General features: G+C 44.1%; 1 protein-coding gene across 3 annotated transcripts in view; it reads right to left on the reverse strand.

The window, feature by feature from the left end:
* Positions 1 to 2,555: 2,555 nt before the first annotated feature.
* ZNRF3 (zinc and ring finger 3) overlaps positions 2,556 to 19,077 on the reverse strand; it is a 226,862-nt gene continuing 210,340 nt past the window's right edge. For all 3 annotated transcript variants that reach the window (XM_067539389.1, XM_067539388.1, XM_067539390.1), the window contains 6 exons: positions 14,618 to 14,749; positions 12,849 to 12,959; positions 10,479 to 10,646; positions 6,076 to 6,178; positions 3,566 to 5,305; positions 2,556 to 2,862 (listed from right to left, as the gene is read on the reverse strand). In XM_067539389.1, the coding sequence (XP_067395490.1) occupies positions 2,819 to 2,862; positions 3,566 to 5,305; positions 6,076 to 6,178; positions 10,479 to 10,646; positions 12,849 to 12,959; positions 14,618 to 14,749 (2,298 nt within the window). In that variant the 3' untranslated portion in view covers positions 2,556 to 2,818. The remainder of the gene's footprint in view (positions 2,863 to 3,565; positions 5,306 to 6,075; positions 6,179 to 10,478; positions 10,647 to 12,848; positions 12,960 to 14,617; positions 14,750 to 19,077) is intronic.

Consider the following 19,077-nt stretch of genomic DNA (forward strand, 5'->3'; position numbering starts at 1 on the left):
AAAATGGTAACGGAGAAAGAGCCCTTTGACTATATTATTATAAATCTTTACACCAAAGTTTATACAAAATCATGTTTAAGTGCTACAGAATAAATTTTAATTGAAAACATTTTAAATAGTGCCTCATGAGCCCAACACAACAGCAACAGTTTATTTAAGCATTAGAAAGGCATTTTTGTTTAAAATAGTATCTATCACGGCTAATCAGCCTGTGTCATTGCAGACACATTAGTCCCAGTGGGCTTTCAGCAGGGAAAATGAGCAAATGCTGGAGGTAACAAGATCAGAAATGGGAACTAAAGAGAGTGCCTCTCTACAAAAGGGCTTGCAGGGAGGAAGGGGTATGACTGGCTGGCATTTCCATGTCTTCTGAGTGAGACCATACCCATGTGGATGGGAACACACGAGTCAAAATATTCAAATAGACATTTAAAGCCACATTTTACCGTACCTCAGTCTGCTAGTTACAGTGTGGCAAGTATCTTGAGTGGCCAAAAACTTGGTGCTCCCCAGCACACCTAAGATGTGTAAATAAATATCATAACCATGGCTCCTATAGTGCATTTCTTTGGGGTGGGGGAAGAAGGGAAGTGAGTGTATTCCAAGTGGAAAATTTGATAAAATTCCACAGCTTCATTCTCACAAACATACCATATGTAACTGTGGTACTCAGAGAAGATATTGCTTGGTTTCTGCATCTTTATACACAGGAAATGTGTTTATTGAAATGGTTTTTAATTTTATAGCACAGCTCCTGTATCTTGTTGTAAGATACACCAAGTCTCTGAACAACTACATTCAGGGTTACTCTTTTAGAGAGACACTGTTAGGGTTCCTTTATATATTTTATCCTTCGTAGTGTTTTTTGGATCACCGTAGAGAATTAGAAGTGAAAAGAAAGGTAAAAATTAAAATGATTTTTATTATTTAAGCTGTTTCTTTTTTCATTCATCTGGGACATCAAAGACGACTGATTGGTATCCCTTTTCTAGTTCTCATGACTAGCCCAATGCTGTCCCACAGAGGGACATGTTCCAGTAAAAATAAACTTCTCGTTACATTTTTATTTTTAATTTAATAAAACATTTCCAATCATATTTTACAAGACCTACACTGTGGCACAAACTAGTCAGGGTACCTTTAAGAGAATCCCTGCTGTGTGAATACACCAAAAGACAGAAAGATGCATTCCTGTGTTCTCAGTCACACAGCAGGACAGCCATGGCCTCTTATCTAGAAGCCATTGTTTCCACAGGAAACAATTGCTATTGGAAGTGATGATGTGCATTATCTCGTGATAACAAAACATCCCCACTACAGGAAAAACAGGAACAGATCTACACGCCCAAACTTAAGGGGTAGAACTGCTCTGTATGCGAAGGGATGAACATAGGCAAGGCTCAATGGGCCAAAGAAACCTGTAAGATAGACTGATCTACAGAAGCTACTGCAACCATCTCTCTTCCAGCAAAGAAAGAGACAATGGCTAAAGCAAGTTTCCCAGTCCTTCCTCTGGGCACTAAAACCCCATGCATGTGCATGTAAGGTGTGCTAGTTTATGGAAAGCACTAATTCTAATGTGAAAAGTTCCAGAGGGGTAGCCGTGTTAGTCTGTATACAGCAACAACAACAAGAGTCCTGTAGCACTTTAAAGACTAACACCTTTAATTTCTGCAGGCATAAGCTTTCGTGGGCTGCAACCCATTTTGTCAGATACCACGACGAAGTGGGTTGCAGCCCATGAAAGCTTGTGCCTGCAGAAATTAAATTTGTTAGTCTTTAGAGTGCTACAGGACTCTCGTTGTTTTTACTAATTCTATTATCATCCATGTGCAGCCTCCAAGGAAACAGAACAGTAACCCCCATTGAAGTGTTTCCCCAACTGACCCAAACAAGCCACAGACACCTTACAAGCAAGATATCAGTGCATGTGCCAGTGCATGTGCCAGTTGCTGTGGAGCTGCCCATCTCCTGGGGTTGCAAACTCCTGAAGAACTGCAGTAGGAATGCTGGGATTATTCTGTGGGAAGCTGTTATCCCCTGTAAGCCTTTTTATGTGGTAGCACGTCACTTGTTCTCCATTACTCTTCACAAGCCTGAGGATGCGAGCGCTCCTAACTTTTTTGTCAATAGGTAACAGTGGAAGCATTCCACATGAGCTCCCATCCACACTCCTTTAGTAAAGTTGACCTTGTTGTCTGCAGATCCTTACCAGCCAAGCTGTTAGAGGAGTGTGAGAAGGGGGTGCACACACTTCCGTATCCCAGTGTTCCACTTACCCACCTCTTAAGATTCTAAAACCTGTTTGCTACTGAGATCTGCCACAAGGAGGACAGGGCAGCATTCAAGAATTGATTAATCATTTGTATCCACCTGAGCTAGCTTTGACTCAAGGTAGGTATAGCCCTGAGCTAATCAAAGGCCTGGACTTGCTTATGCCATGTCTTGTTTAATGCAGCAGTATTACCTGCCAGCAAGAGCTGGCACTATGGTTTAAAAATATTATATATATATATATATATATATATATATATATATATATTTGAAGAACACGTTTTGTCACTAATCTAGAAATGGCACTAGAGCTGCTCCATGTGGACTTTATGCACTTACACAAGTCCCGGACTGAAGGCGGCAGGCATCAAGCTGAGAAGGAATGGAGAGAGGCGGCTCAGTCCAGCTGTGGTGACTGGGAGGGGCTTCTCTACATTACCACTTTTGTGTGTTTGTCAAAGCTAAAAAAGTATGAAAAAGTCCAACACAATTTGGAGTCTCCATGAAAAGTTCCCCTTGTCTACCTGTGGCAGTCTAGCCAGGTCTAGTCGCTCATTTGGCTTCTCTCCAGAGGGTGAGATCCAGAGCCTGAAGGGATAAAATAATTATTAGACATAACTAAGGCACTTCCAAGAAGTGAAGGAGAAGCACACGTGGTGATTCTTTCTCTGCCCACTAATCACTTTAGGACCACTCCAGATTCACTCTCCAACACATGCTTCTGAGACATCAGGGAGGCCTACGCCTCCCTCCCCTTCCATGCACTTTCCTCTGAGACTATCCCTGACTTTTCACCACTTCTTTTCATCTTCCTCAGGTTCACCAGTCTCCTCATCTTCCCCACTCATGGCACTTTGGCCTTTTCTGCACTAGCCATTTTTATTGATAAAAGTTTCCCACTGCCGCTAATATTGGTTCAGCTCCACTGGCTGTGGCAATGGTAGGAGCCCTAGTGTAGATTAGGTGCCAGCAGCCACTTGTGTTTTCACCATTGGTGTCTAGACCTGCTATGAGCATGGGAAGATGGCATGTTAGCACTCCTAACAAAGAAACTGCAGAGGGGAATCAATGGGGGACATTTTCTGGGGAAAAGAGGCTAATGTAGGCAGTATTTGTATAAAAATGTAGATTATAGGTTGATACCATGCAAAGCTCCCCTTCTCCATAGCATGAGCTGTAACTTAATTTCCATGATGTGTGGACCATCTCTGTGCATGGGATGGCACTCTCCTCTCCTCACCTCACCTCAGAGACAGAAAGGTGCTGGAGAAAAAACATGTCTGATCCTTACCTGCAGACTTTGTGGTTGCTGCTGCCTCCTGAGAGTTCAGGGTGGGGTTGTGAAAGAGCATCCTAGTTTCTTCCTCCTGAGAACAGTTCTGCTGCAGGAAGGACATTGTCCGGTAACACACCTCCCTCTCCTCCTGTAGCTCTCCTAGACCTTGACGGTGCAGATGAGCATCCATTTCAGGCGACCCATCCCAGGAACTATAGCCTCCATGGGTCCCTTGGCACTCTGTTGGCAGGACTAGCTCACAGTCTCTGTCCTCAGGAATGATAGGGATGCGCTGACCCAGGTCACACACCCCCGTATAGCAGCTTGGCAAAGAGTCATCAGGAAGCGTGTACTGTACACTCACTGCATAGTCCTCTGTGTAGCATCCACCACCTCCACTGTTACCAATGCCACCACAGGCAACCTGCTTCTCTTCATAGAAGCAGCAGGGCAAGCTCTCATATTTCACCCCATCTGTCCTAGGCAAGTGATCTGAGTTAATACTGTACAAGCCTTGGGAGCTACCTGGCTGCTGCTCCTGCCCCAGGCCACGCACCCCCCAAAGCGGGGAGCCCAAGGAGAGTGCACCGCAGTCTGTTGTCCCGTTGCTGGACTCCAGTGCAGAGTGCTGGAGCTCAAAGCAGCAAGCACATGCTTGCTCCATCAGAGGCCCTGCTGCTTCTGGACCTTTCCAGTTCCTTTTAACATCCAAGGCAGCACCGGGAGTAGCCTCGAAGCCTCCCTCTGAGGTAGTGCCATTTGAATCCCTGTGCTCTAGAGAGGAATTACTGCTGTAGTTCATCTCCAGGCTGCAATTAGAAAGTTGGTCCCCTGAGGAAGAAGCTGGCACAGGTCGACAGTCAGCACCCACCAGAGCATGCCCATGTGCTAGAAGCTCGTCCTGATGAGGGCCCTCCAGGAGAACGATCGCCCCTCGGTTCATGCCACCAGCATCACCCACTCGGCAAGGGCTCTTGCTGCGGTAAATATAAGGGTCATAGTCACTGCTCAGCGAACTACGGAAAGTTGAACAGCTCCCATAGACCCCCTGGTTGCTGACCTCTGTACAGTCAACCATGGAATCACTGGAGGAGCAGTGGCATTGACCAGAACTGCTACTGCTGTCACTACCTGGGCAGTCGGCCAGGTAACCACTGCACACTGAGCGGTGACCATGATAGCAGCTGAAGCTGGAGGTGCTGCCATTCTCCAAGCGGGAGGAGGGCATTACATGTACCACAGGAGGGAACAGCATGCTGCCACCAGGCTGGAAGGCACGAGAGGGACCCTTTGAGGCAATGCCAGCTGGAGGCTGTCCATCTTGCTCAGGGTAGCTAAGGCCTTGGAAATAGTAGTGCTGGTACATAGTCTCATACTGGGAAAAACAAGCTGCTTTGGAGAAGTTACGTCCACTGAACTTGGGCCTTCGGAAGGTATGAGCTGGAGAATAAGCTCTGTGCTCCAGGCTACAGTGATGTGTATTCAAGGCATGATCCAAGTGAACAGGCTGGTAACTTTGGATGTAAGCAGGGGACTGTGCTGGGTACAGGCTCTGCTCACCATGCCGGTCCACTGTAAGTACCGTGATGGGATTCCCATGGGGGTCCATGCTAGTTCGGGTGGGATATGCAGTTATCTGGTTGGTCCTGTGCACTCGGCCAGGATAATGAACTGGCAGAATCACTCTCTGCTGTCGGCTGCGCATTGGGTTATTGGATTCCAAACATACTGGGCCTGGGTTTCCCTTCTTTTGTTCTGGATGGGGAGAAAAGAAAAGAGTGGATATGCAGCCATCTTGCTGAGGGTTTTAGTTACCCTGCTTCAGCAAGAGTGAGTAAAAGTGCCAGCCTGTTCCAGAGCAGTGACACGACCAACACAAGCACACTTACCCAGAAGTTCTTTGAAACACCTGGGTTTATTGGCCAGGGGAGGAAGAGCAGTCACTTCAGCTCCTTCCTCTGTGTAAGCAAGATGCTGCCTACTCAACATTCCCAGCCCTCTGGGTTAGAAACACTGATCTCTGCCCAACTTTTTCCATTCATCTTACAAATTATTTAAATGGAAAATGTTTTTAAAGTCAATGAAAGAACCACATCCTATGTTGTTACATAGAGGAAACTAGGAATTTTACAATTCCCTCCCACATACCAGCTGCTTTTAATTAATTTGCTTTTCTTAGTATTTACCCATATAAATACAGTGAACTTGGGTGAATTTAATTTGTGCTTCTTTTCTACATAGACTGATAGATGCTGCCCTCTAGTGACCAGAATAAGAGAGATTGTAGAAATGTGTTCTGGCTATTTTAGGGCATGGGATCACTCTCAAAGAAACTTCTTTAATTGACCTCTATTGCCTGCTGGCATCCTTGAAGGAAGTACCAGGATTGTATTACAATACAGATCAATCACCAAAGGGATTTTCCTAGGTGTGTACAGAAATAAACACAATTTCCCTACATCCTGAGAGCTGAAAAGTTCAGAATAGCCAGACCTGAGCAAATACATTTGAGGGGCAACGCTTACCTATAATGTTATGGCGGCAGTGGGGGCAAGTGTGATGTTGCAGCAGCCAGGGATCCACACATTTTTTATGGAATCTGTGAGTGCAGGGAATCACCCGCAACTCCTGTTGGGCAGAAAGAAAAAAGTTAAAGGATTCCTGCTAAAAGGCATGAATACTCAACATCTAGTTCTTCTGACTCAGCAACAGATCAGGTCAACTCCCAGCTTCTTCCTGGGAGAAGGGAGGGAAAAAACCCAACCTCTGTTCAAAAACAACAAAGAGCACAGCGGCTGGACATAGCTTGTGTTCATTCACATGGTGAGCATATCCATGCTCTGCAACCCTGTTGAGCTCATTTCCCCATTGCATCCTGCCCTTCTCCTCTCAAGCTACTTTTCCCTTTGAAGCTTCCATTCTACCTTTAAGGCTCCTCTACAGAGGCACCCAAGCGTTCCAGCTACTTTTGTGCTTTGTCTGGCAGTGTTCCCTATGGCCACATTCAGTGCATTCTTGCCTGTTGTGCACCTGCAGCACTGAGTTATTGCAGTGGTTATTTTATTTTTTGGCGTCTGACAAAGGGTGTATTTTTTTATTTGAGGGGGAGAATTATTTTAAAAAGGCAGTGACTCCTTTTTTTATCCAGTGTCTTCAGGCTTCAAGCTGAGATTTTAGATTGCCCCTTCCCTTTGGGCCATGCTCTTTGATTCAATCCCTTCTCCAATTGTCAGCATAGTGAAGAAGGCAGCTAGGCACTTTTCACTATGGCATTAGCACTAATACTGATTGAGGCTGAGGGGTTAGAAGTCACTTTCTGAGACTTGGAGCTTGTTCCAAGCTTTCTGTAAGTGGATGAGACAATGATTAGGTGAAGCTACCTCAGATAAAACAATAAGGGCCTACATATATTTAATGGATCTCTCTCTCTCTCTCTCTCTCACACACCCACCCACCCACACCCCCTAGTAATATAGATAAGCAAATGCATAGTCAATATACATGTACGTCTAGTTTGGTTTGTTCATCAGAACTTTAAATAACCCTTTTTTGGGAAAGAATGCAAAACAATGGTTTTGGCTTACTAAGTATCCTGTTATTTCACTTCTTCAAATGTCTCTGATTTGGGCATGAGGTTCCAAGGATGAAGTAACAATGTGATGTTACGATGACCCAGCCAAATATAATCAGGGTAAACAAAGGAAGTCCCCAAAGTCTCTGTCGAACATTAAAATTGATAGTTTTGTTACTACTAATAAGTGGATAAGTTATTCAATTTAGGTGTAATATAGAATCTTATATTTGATTATAAAACAATTACTATGTAACAAATCAGAAAGAGGTGAAGGTCTCATCTTGGGTATAAAAGTATAACGAGACTTGAGCCTTTAAGTATATACAGACAAAGCTGTACACAAACAATGGCAGTCAGATCACAGGCTGGTCACCCTCAACTGATCACTGGGATATGGTACTTTGTACCTATACTGAAATAACCCTGTTGCTTGGATGTGAACTCTGGAGTTAGCAGTAGTTATCTGCTTTGCTAGGTTTGTAAGGTAACCTATGGACCTGGATGGTGTTCCTAAAAACATCCTGATCATATTTCATACCTCACTCTTTAAAAGCAGTGCACCCATCAAAAGTGCAGGTCCTAGATCAACACTCTACTGTGATGACTGCGCCTTTGATGGCACACTGAAGCAGCACTACGAGATCTTACAAACTGCTTTGCTGAGGCAGCTTGTAACTTTGGCCTTACCATAAGGTGAACGAAAACTGAAGCTATGTACCAGGCAGCTCCCCTCAACAACTTTCCCAAGAGCCATCAATAAGCTTGGAAGATACCACCCTCCAAGCTGTCCAAGAGTTTACTTATCTTGGCAGCATGTCAAACAATGAAGTGCAAATCATTCACAAAGTGGATGCATGAATTAAGAAAGCCAGTGCAGCATATGCCTTTATCACTGAATTTGGAAGCAACATGGAATCTGTTTACAGTTGAAAATCTAAGTCTATAATACTGTTGTCCTCATGACATCGCTCCACAGGTGTGAAACATGGGCCCGTTATCAATGGCACATTAAAAAGCGTGTAAATTTCCACTTGACTCCTACAACAACTGCTGGGCACCACATGGGAGGACCAGGTGTCCAACACAAAAGTCTTGGTGCAAGTTGGTTCGGTTGGTATGGAAGATCATTTGATTTGTGCCCAACTGAGAATGGACTGGTTATGTAACTCGTATGCCTGAGATGCACGTATCAAAACAAATTCTATATTTTGAATTAAACTCTGGCAACTGCATGAAGTGGAGATGAAACACTTCAAAAGATGCTCAAACAAAATCTGCACAAGAGGAATATTTGTGACTCAATCTTTGAGCATCACATGGTGCCATGCTGTCAGGGTGGATGTTCATGACTTGGATAAGAACAGCGTTGCACAGCTGGGAGCACAGCGCCAGGTAAAGAAACAACATGCAGTTGAATCAATACAACCAGATAAATGGCTCTGTGGTCAATGTTATTCTTCCTAAAATGATCTACAGGGTCCATGCAAAGACCCATTCATACAAAATGTGATTGTTGATGTAGTCCTCAAAATCAGGGTGATTAGTACTTATTTATACATCTAAAGTAGGAAGCAGGAGATAAGATGTACCAAAAAAATCCATCATGGCTTACAGATGTCATCATCTTGGGTAGCACAGAATTTGTTAAAAATACCCAGAGAGCCACACGTTAAACTGTTCCTGACTCAACTGCAGGCTCCTGCTTATTAAAAGGCACTTGTGTGAGATATCCCAATTTGGAGAGAGAATGATCTAGTCCCCAGTAGTCACTTTAAAAACCTTTTCCTCAGTCACTACCTTTTAACCAAAGAAGAGCCCATTTGATTTATTTTGGAATTTGTAAAATCTAATTAGGTCTGATCGAGTAGCATTATAGCCACCGAGAGCAGCGTGTATAATTGCAGTGCCTCTCTGCAGTCCTCTTAGCCACAGCTACGTGGAAGCAGAACCTGCATTGGGAAGTCTCCTATGCGGTCATGCAGACCAGTAAAGTGGCCCAGAACAGTCAGATTGATATTTATTTTTATTTACTTAGATTTAAAATAAAGATACTTATCCAAATTTCTAGGCACCCCAACATCGATGATAACTGACAATAAAATCCCATTAAATATTTTAACAGGAACTCAGCCAGCCAGACAGACACTTACAAAAACTCCTTTTCATCCTTTCATTGTGTGGGAGTATGCCATAAGCCTTCTCCAAATGCCCTGTCAAGCAGACATTTTTTGCAGCATGCCTGGAAAGGCATCAAATCTGAGCTATTTTAGATCAAGACAGTGACCAAGTTCCAGAGTCCCAGGGCACTCCCAGGGAACAGGCTACCAGCTGTAAGAAGGGGAATCCAGCTCAGACCTCCCTGCTGACCATAGCCATAGTAGTATGGCACAGAGAGAGAGGATCTTTCTCAGACAGGTGAGTACCAGGCCATTTTGGGCTTTATAAGTTATAACCAATACCCTAAACTCCATCTGGAAACCAATGGGCAGTCAGTGCAAATCTTGGAGCAGTGGCATCATGTGGTCCCAACAAGATAGTCTTGTTTATTGAGCAGGGTATGTTCTGTACCAGCATGAGTCTTCAAGTGGTTTTAAGATGTAGCTCCATATAAAACAAATGGCAAGAGTCTAATTTGAGATAACAGAAGGATGGATTACAAGGATGTGGCAAGGTCCACATCCAAAAGCAAGTGTTGCAAACTCTGAGGCAGATACAGATAGTAAAAAGCTGAGTGAGCTATTGCTGTAATACACATCTGGGCAGCCTAAGCTTACCCCTAAATTGTGAACCCGAATACAAGGAGAGAAGAGCTACAACCACACGGGGAGTCACTGTTGAATCAAGGTGTATGTTTAAGATCCAACTGCAATCCAAAAAACAGATATGATGTGTGGCTAACTGCATGATCTGAGCCAGTAACAACCTGGGATAGGCCCATGGTTGTCATCAAGGTCATAAAATCCTGAGCTGCCTCAGAAGATTCATCATGTACATGCAGAATGCAATCCCTGAGAACAATAATTACCTGTGTCACCAGTGATACCATAGTAAGGAATTTAGTCATCTAACTAAGTGACATGGCACTGCAGTGAAATAAGTGGTACACTAAAACTAGTTCATCTTAATCCCATTACAGGTCTCACATGTTAAATGGACATACAGTCTATCAGATCCAGTTTTGGAGAGGGAGACCTCCCTATACTTTCAGCTGGATGTAATCAACACTGACACACCTCCTACCCACTGATCCCCACTTTTGATTCATATGCCACCAAATATCCACATGGTGACAACTGGGCCAAAATTGCCCCAATAGAATCAGCCAACCAGGTTAGATAAACTGCTTTCTTTTACCTCCCCATCCATGTATTTCTCCAGGCAGATGGCACAGTCAGAGGTTGAACTGCTGCTGAGTGTGTCCAGAGCTCCACAGCTTCCTTCACGGTGACCCTTACTTTTGGACTTGAACTTCCTGGTTTCCATCTTTTCCAGTGCCTGCACTGCAAGCCTGTTCATGGAATTCTACAATAGAAAACACAGGGATGCTGCTTGAGGGATTGAGGCAACTGGAATAGCAGAAAAATAATGCTGTTCCTAATTATTAACATCTGTAACCATATCCCCTCAGGCTGAGATGGGTGTCAAATCTCATAAGCTGAGCAGATCCTGGTTAGACTTCTCTCTATGTGGGAGGCACCCTGGAAATGACATGTGCCACAGGGAGTAATGTGGGTGATGAATTTGTCACTGAACTAAACATTCTCTGTGCAAACAGAACACAGTCCTAACCAGTGAAACCAACAAAACAACCAACCAACCAAACAAAAGCTATGCGCGAGTGCATGCGCAGACACACAGGACTTGAAGACAACCAGTTTTCCAAACCTGAAAAAAAATTATGAGCAAAACTGATTCACAGAAAAAATTTAAAACAGAAAACTGTGAGTGATAATTGGGAGTTGTTTAATAATATTTTGCTACATCCCCCCAAACCCCTACAGTTATATAATCACAAAAGAAGGCTTCTTCAATTAAAAAGCCATTCTGACTAATAAGGGAAGTGAAAGCAGCACTACCAAATGCTAATGGGAAAATGAGGATGTTGATAGCAATAACTATAAATTAGAAATTGATAAAGGATATCAAAAGTGCCAAGAAAAAAAATCTTTGGATAACAGGGTTAAGGGCAATAAGAAGGAATTTAAAAGAGAAAAATATGTCTGTTGCTAGAGACGGCAAAATTGTAAACAATCAATCAGGAAAAGGCAAGTATTCAATACATTGTTTTTTCCAAATACAGAAAAAATACTTTATATTTCTACAGTAACTAGGTAGGATGTTATACAGCATCTATTAAAAGACAAATAGACACAGGTCAGTTAGATATAGCGGTTTCAATTCCTTGTTAAGCTGGGCTTGATTCCAACTACATGGGTTAAAATTCAGCGAATACAAGTTTATAAACCTAGGAAGAAATAACATAGGTCACACGTAGAGGATGGAAGAATGTATTCTGGAAGGCAATAGCTCTGAGAAGGACTGAGCAGTCAAAGTGGATACCAATTGAGCTGAGTCCCTGTGTGATGCAGTGGCTAAGAGAACTAACACAATCTTTGCATGTATAAAAGCAGAGGAATGTTGACTAGGAACAGGAAGGTAGTACCACCTCAGCATATGGCATTGGTGAAACCATTGCTAAAAATTGTCTGGATCTGAGTCCACCTTTCAAAAAGAATGTTGAAAAATTGGAAAGCAGTCAGAAAAGCACTTCAAGAATGATTTGAGGTCTGGAAAATCTGCCTTATACAGTGAGAAGGCAAGAAGATCAGTCTATTTGGTTGACCCAAAAGAAGATAAGAGGTGACGTGATTGAGATCTATAGGCACTTACACGAGGAGAAAATTTTAGATAGTACAGGGCTTTTTAATCTGGCAGACAAAGGTATAACAAGATCCAATGTCTGGAAGTTGAAGCTAGAAAACCAATGTGTACCTTATTTCCAGTTTGAATTTAACAGGGAAGGTGATTACCACTGGAACAACTTAAGGGGTGTGGTAGATTCTCCATCATGTGAAATATTTAAATCAAGATTGTCTTTCTAAAAGATATGCTTTAGTTCAGCCAGAAGGCATGGCCTTGACAAGAATTAATGGGTAAAATTCTCTGACCTGTACTATGCAGAAAGTTGTACTAGATGATCATGGTTCCTTCTGGCCTATAAATCTCTGAATCTATGACTCAGTAGGGGATACACTCTTTTATGGGCAGAGCAGACCCTAATGCTCCAACATAGTGCAAACAAAGTGATTCAGCACAGGGAACTTTCCCATGTGTGTCATTACTGACTATAATGCTCCATCAGGGTGCTATACGCTCAGTGATTAAAAAGACTGTGCCCTCTAACACAGGGGTGTCAAACACATTTGCTATGGTGGGCCAGATTTGAATTAAATGTACTTCAAGTGGGCCATATATACCATAAATCAAAATACTAGGCAGTTTTGGAGCACTGTGTCTCGTGCACACAGCGCTCCACGCGCTGCCGCCAGAGTATACAGATCTCACAGTGTGGTACCCTCCACGTGCCGCCGCCAGAGAGTACAATGCTGCAAGATGTTGTGGCAGCCAGGGCCTGACCAAAAAGGCTGGTGGGCCGGATGTTTGACACCCCTGCTCTAATACAAAAAAGTATCATGCTCAATCCAGAGCCCAAGCAGCTCTTACCTGACTACGTCGCTGCTTCAGTTTGATCTTGACGAGAAGAATGAGGCAAACGAGAGAGACGACGACAAAAAAGGCCAGGAAAATCCCCATGTCAAAGTACTCAGTGGGTTGCTTAGAGGTGAATAAGATAGAGAAAGTTTAATTTATCTCTTCTGGGAGATCCCATTCAAATCCATTGCTATGCCCTTCAAATCAGTTTTCCCCTTCTCTAATTTCTTGATAATTACCATTTCCATGAATACCCTGTGGGCATGAACTATATTGGTGGAAAAGGCCACTGCATATGTTAGCCTCTCTCTTGACCAGTTGCTCATGAGCCAGAATCTGAGGTAAATACCCTCTAGTGAGGTTAATTAACATTATTTTATAAAATTCCATGTCCTTAATAGTGAACAGTCATGGATGCCCTTTACATACAGGGATATGAAAAACAATTTGAAATAAAAAATGGGAGGAAGTCACATTTATCAATGGAATATAAGTGTGTGATGGGACCAGCGGCATACCATGGGTCTCAGGAGCCTGGGGGCAAATACATGTATTTGTGCGCACTTCCTGCATTGGCGGCAGTGCCCTGCTGGGGAGGGTGTGTATCCGTGGGCCCATCTCCCGCTCTCCCCCACTCTCCTCTTGCTGTGGGGCAGCATCAGCAGTGTACCGAGGGGGCCATGTCCCAGGTGCTGGGCTAGGGGGAGCGCTGGCTGGGCCCTCCTCAGAGGAGATGGCCCCCTCTGACATCCCTGGCAGCCGCAGCAACCCAGCTGCAGCTCCCTCATTGTGCCCAGTGTGGGGGCAGTGGGGTCAGGAGGCCTAGGGGTTGGTCACAAACTCTGCCCGTCAGAGTTTCTGGCACTACACCTGGTCGAAGTGGCTGCCAGGGATGTCAGCAGGGGGGTGGTTCCTCCGAGGACGGCCCGGCCAGCACCTCACTCCCCTCTCCCCAGGATGGTGCCTGGGTTCCTGGTCTCCTCCCATCCCCCCTCAGTACACCACTGGATGGGACACAGTGATAACCAGCCTTATGATATAAGGTTTACAGCAGCTCTGAACTCACTGCTGGTTCTACAAACAACAGGTTTCACCACAGTGAATCACAGTTAACAACTCCAGTGGGTTTTTGGTTTACTTCTATTTTTGAAGCAAGTACAATCAACATGTTTGAATCCTCAGCAAACTATCAACTGTTCAAATGAGTCACGCTTCCCAACACAGCTGGGGCTTTAGGAATACAGTAAAAATGAACTAGAAACCTGGTCTACGCTGATTTTTAGGTTTGCTTTTCTCATATAAATTGCATATAGGACGTGTTTGAGATGTCTAGGGAACATCCATTCTAGACTGGAAGAGAATAAAGACTCAGATTTCTTTGTTAATCCATGCATGAAAAATGCAAATCAAGAAATATTCACTAACATCAGACAGAGACTGCCTTCCTGGGAGTTCAGCCCGGTAGAATGCAATAATTCGCTTTTTTTGTTAAATATAATTTTTTTTATATTAATGGATCATTAGAATACAAAAAACAAAACAAAAAATCCCTGTGTAATAAATATAGGGCCAAACTGTGAATCTCCTACTTACAGTAGTGAGTCGTTACTCACTTGAGAAATCCCCTGGAAGTCAATAGTACTTTTTGAGTGAGTAATTAACTGTTCTCCAGTCAGCACTCATGAGAAGCATCAAACTACATGTTCTCAATCAGTGCTATTAACAGGTGCTGCATGAAGTAACAGCAACACAATTCCCACTGCACACTTTTTAAATCTCACCCGTGGAGGCCGGTGCTGAATCCTTGCTCGTGCCACTTTCTGCTTGTTAACTATGTTCATCAGCTTGACAGCATCAGCCCCCTTCACATACACCACTGGCCTCTTCAAAGGGTCTTCTGAGCCTTGGTTCAGCTAGAAAAGAACACAGTAAAATTCCAGTCAGTAGATTTATTTCAGGCCAGTAGCTCTCTTTTCAAGAGGTAGAGCAGACCATGGGTGAATGAAGATAGCATAATACACCAACACTTGTCTTTTTCTAGTGCATCCTTTCATCTGAGACTTTCCAAACACTTTACAAACATGAAATGAAGTTTAAAAAGTCAAGTTAAAATTGAATTAATTTTTCAGTTAAAAATCACAAAGTGAAGAAATGTAAAAGATAATCTCTCAGCAACTTTAACTCAGCTGCAATATGTATGTTTTAACTGTGCACATAACCTCCATGCTTAAGAACAAAAATAGAAATACTCAGTATATTCCAAAAACATTAACTTGGTTTCAGGGCACATCTTCAAACCTTTTCTGGTTTTAACTGTATAGTTTAATGTTGTACTAACAATTCTTATATTTATGTTTCCTCGGCGTTCTGCAACAATTCAGGGCTCTTGAGCTTTTAGAACAACCATGCAGCATGCATTTCATCAACAGGATACAAGTTCCTAGCTTCTGAGCCCTTTGACTTACTGCGCTAAGAAGCTCTGCTGGCTCTAGAGTTATTTGGCTTCTAGGGCTTATTTGAAACAACAAGTGCAGACTTGGGTTCTAATCTGCAAAGAATTATGCAGGTGTGTAGTCAACTGAATTAGACTATTTGAATTTACCATACATGCCTTCAGAAAATGGAGGAATCCCCTCTCATCTAGAGATTAACTTGATGAATCAACTGCAGCCGCAAGCATAGCTGAAACTTTGAATTTTGGCACACAAAAACTGCTTCCCTTTTAAGTGTCCTGGGAACACCTCACAGACTTGGTTGAAATACATCCGAGGTAAGCAACCTATAAGCATATATTATGTATCACAGTGGGGAAAAATCCAGACTAGAGGATTCCTCTGTTACAAGAAAACTGTCTAATGTGATACAGAAGAACTCCTATAATCTAGAGACTGACTGATGTGAAACAACAAGCAGCGTGCCCAGAAACAGATGACGATGGTCAGAAGTGATGAGACAAAGCTATGAAGAATGTCTGATTGAACAACCTGGTGAGTAAAGGCAGAATCTTCATCAGACACTGTGTCTGTGTGTAAAATCTGGCCAAATAAAGTAGAAATCACCAGGCTGCTGCACTACAGCTCTCCTCACAAGGTGCTCCAACTAAAGAGACAGATCTTACTGAACATGCCTTGAGACTTGCAGTGAGTGTCTTTCCAGTCTTTATTTAGGCCTGGTCTACACTTGCAATGGAGCTTGATATAACGCCGCTTACATCGACCCCCTAAAGTATCCATCTCCACTGTCACGTAAGTTCTATCGATTTAAAGCATGGTAAAAGTCGACCTAATAAGACAACCTCTGCAAGTGGCGTAGTGCTGAATTCAAATTCCATGGGTCGAATTTGCATCAGTGTAGGCAGAGCGCAACATATATCGACGCCATTGGCCTCCAGGAGGTATCCCATAATGTTCCAGACATTTATGCTCTGCTGTAACGTGACCATGTAAACAAGAAATAGCTTCTCCCCTCAATCCCTGGGAAATTTTGAATTTCCATTTCTGGTTTAGAGAGAGAGCGAGCATGGAGAGAGCTGTGTAGCTGAACTGCTCATGATGATTGTATGGCCCAAATGCGCTCCAGCTTGGAGTCGAACAGAGGTCTTGGATTTCATCGGTCTGTGGAGCGAAGAGTCTGTTCTGGTTCAGCTCCAAGACAGCAAAAGAAATTTAGATATATACAAGAAGATATATCGCGACATGTTGGAGAAGGGGCACAACAGGGACGTGCAGCAGTGCCACGTTAAGATCAAAGAGCTGAGGCAGGCTGATCAGAAAACTAGGGAAGCTAACAGCTGTTCTGGCTCCTCGCCCAAAACATGCCGCTTTTACGAGGAGCTGAATGCAATTCTCGGTGGTGACTCCACCACTGTGCCACCACGCAGCATCAATACCTCCAAAGAATCCCAGGCCAGAACAAATGAGGAGGACTCTATGGATGAAGAGGATGAGAATGTGGAGAGCAGGGTGCCGGAGAGCGAGGTACCCATTCTCCCTGAGAGCCAGAACCTGTTTGTTACCCTAAAGCAGTCCAGCCACACACAAGACAGCGGGACTGATTGCGATGCAGGGGAAGGCACATCTGGTGAGCATGTGGGGCAAATCCTTTTTTTGCGGTTATGTTCCTAGTCCAGCTTCTTAAAAGGAGTTTGTGTTTTTAAGGGGAGGCTCTCACTGGGTGGTGGCAAACTTCAGTGGAGGGTTACTCCCAGAACAGACCATTTATGTGCAGAGGTATGCTCCGAGAATCCTCTGTGGATACCTCAAGGAAACCTTCATGTAGGTAATCTGATAACCTTTGAGAAGGTTTCTGGGGAGGGCAGCCTTATTTCTTACGCCATGGTAGGATATTTCTCCCCACCACTCTCCTATTAAATGAGCAGGCATCATTGCAGAACACAGCATAGCAGCAAAAGGGCCAGGCCTGTACCCTAATGCTTGCAGCAAATCCTCCCTTTCTGCCTGCGTTACCCTCAGGAGACTGATATCACACATGATCACCTAGGGAAGATGGTGCAAGTTTAAAGTACCCGACCAGTACAGTCACTCCATTTTATTTCTCTGCCGTGGACAGAGTCCTGGGACACCCCCCAAGACTATTCCTAGTCCTAGTACAGTTGCAATGGGCATTATGTATCGGGACATTGGTTACCCTATGTTTTCTGCCGCTACAATTCACCCGCAGTATCCTCTAACCTGTTCTGCCCACCTCTTCCCAAACCGGTCTTTGGCATGTTACAGGGGAGCCTGGTGATCCCTCTCCTTGCTCAAGTGTGGATTGTGGAGTTTAGTGCTAGTGAAGCCTCTCTATAATAGATGCAAGGGTCCCTTGCTTACCATGTCTGTAATGCCAGTCCGACCCTTCTGAGATGTACAGAATGGAATGTGGGTCTGGCTTAGCCTTGTGAACATGAAGGGGAGTACTTTTTACACAGTAACATTTCCTTACTACTTTGGGTCAGCTAACAATGGCAACTTTGTGCTTTGCTTATCTTACAATAGACACCTCCGCCTTCGGCCGCCCCCTTGCTGAACTCCAGCTGAAAGACTTTCCCAGATTAGGAAGCGGGAAAAACAAACAAACAAACAAAAAAAAAGCCAATGCAGGATGACATGTTCAGCGAACTAATGAATGCATCCGTGGCTGCTGACAGAGCTCAGAGCCTGGAGGATATCCTTGTCCGAAAAACTAGACCTGGACATGGAACAAGATCTGCACAGGAGCAGGAGCGTGATACACAACAGGAGATATCGCATATTATGAAGGACCAGTCTGACATGCTGAGGCATCTGGTAGAGTTCCAAGAAGAGTAGTGGCAGGACAGACTCCCTCTGCAGCCCCTCCAAAACGCTCTGCCACCTACCGCTTTGTTATTAGCCCCCATCCCCAAGCGGTCTAGAAGGAGACTGAGCGGGGTGCAGTACATGCTGCACTCCACACAGGTGGAGGTGAGAAGAACGACGCAACGGCCCCTTTAAGAACTGCATGCAACCACAGTTGCTTGCACAGTGACACTTTACAATGTTAAAGTATCTTCCTTTCCCACCATTAAAATGGGCCATAAATAAAACATTGTAGCATTAAAAAACAACATCTCTTTATTCATTCATAGCTTGGGTGGGGAGAGAAAGGGAGGGGGCCACTGGAGCGAGGGTGGGGGATGGGAAATAAAGGCACAGCACAGACATAAATTACTGCAGTTCACTGCAACACCGGTTTTTCAATGCTTCCCGAAGCTGAAGCACTCTGTGGTTGGCTCTGAGTGTAGTGCTGGAATCTGGCTGCTCAAAATTTGCAGGCAGCCTATCAGCCTCCATGGCCCAACCCTGGGGGAACTTTTCCCCCTTCATTTCACACAAATTATGGAGCACGCACATATAACTGATGGGATGTTCTTTTTACTGATGTCAAGCCTAGTAATCAGACATCTCCATCTGGCTTTGAAACGGCCAAATGCACATTCCACGACCATTCTGCACTTGCTGAGCCTGTTATTGAAACGCTCCTTCTTGCTGTCCAGGTGCCCGGTGTAGGGCTTCATTAGCCAAGGGTGTAAGGGGTAGGCAGGAACCCCCAGGATCACTATTGGCATTTCCACATCCCCAATGTTTATTTTTTGGTCAGGGAAGAAAGTGCCCCCCTGCATCTTATTGAACACACCCGAGTTCCTAAAGATGTGCGCGTCATGCACCTTTCCAGACCACCCCACACTGATGTCAGTGAAACATCCCTTGTGATCCACAAG

The sequence above is a fragment of the Emydura macquarii genome, unplaced genomic scaffold (assembly GCF_026122565.2).
Source record: "Emydura macquarii macquarii isolate MOO-44397 ecotype Brisbane River unplaced genomic scaffold, CSIRO-AGI_Emac_v2 contig_554, whole genome shotgun sequence".
Taxonomy (NCBI): domain Eukaryota; kingdom Metazoa; phylum Chordata; order Testudines; family Chelidae; genus Emydura; species Emydura macquarii.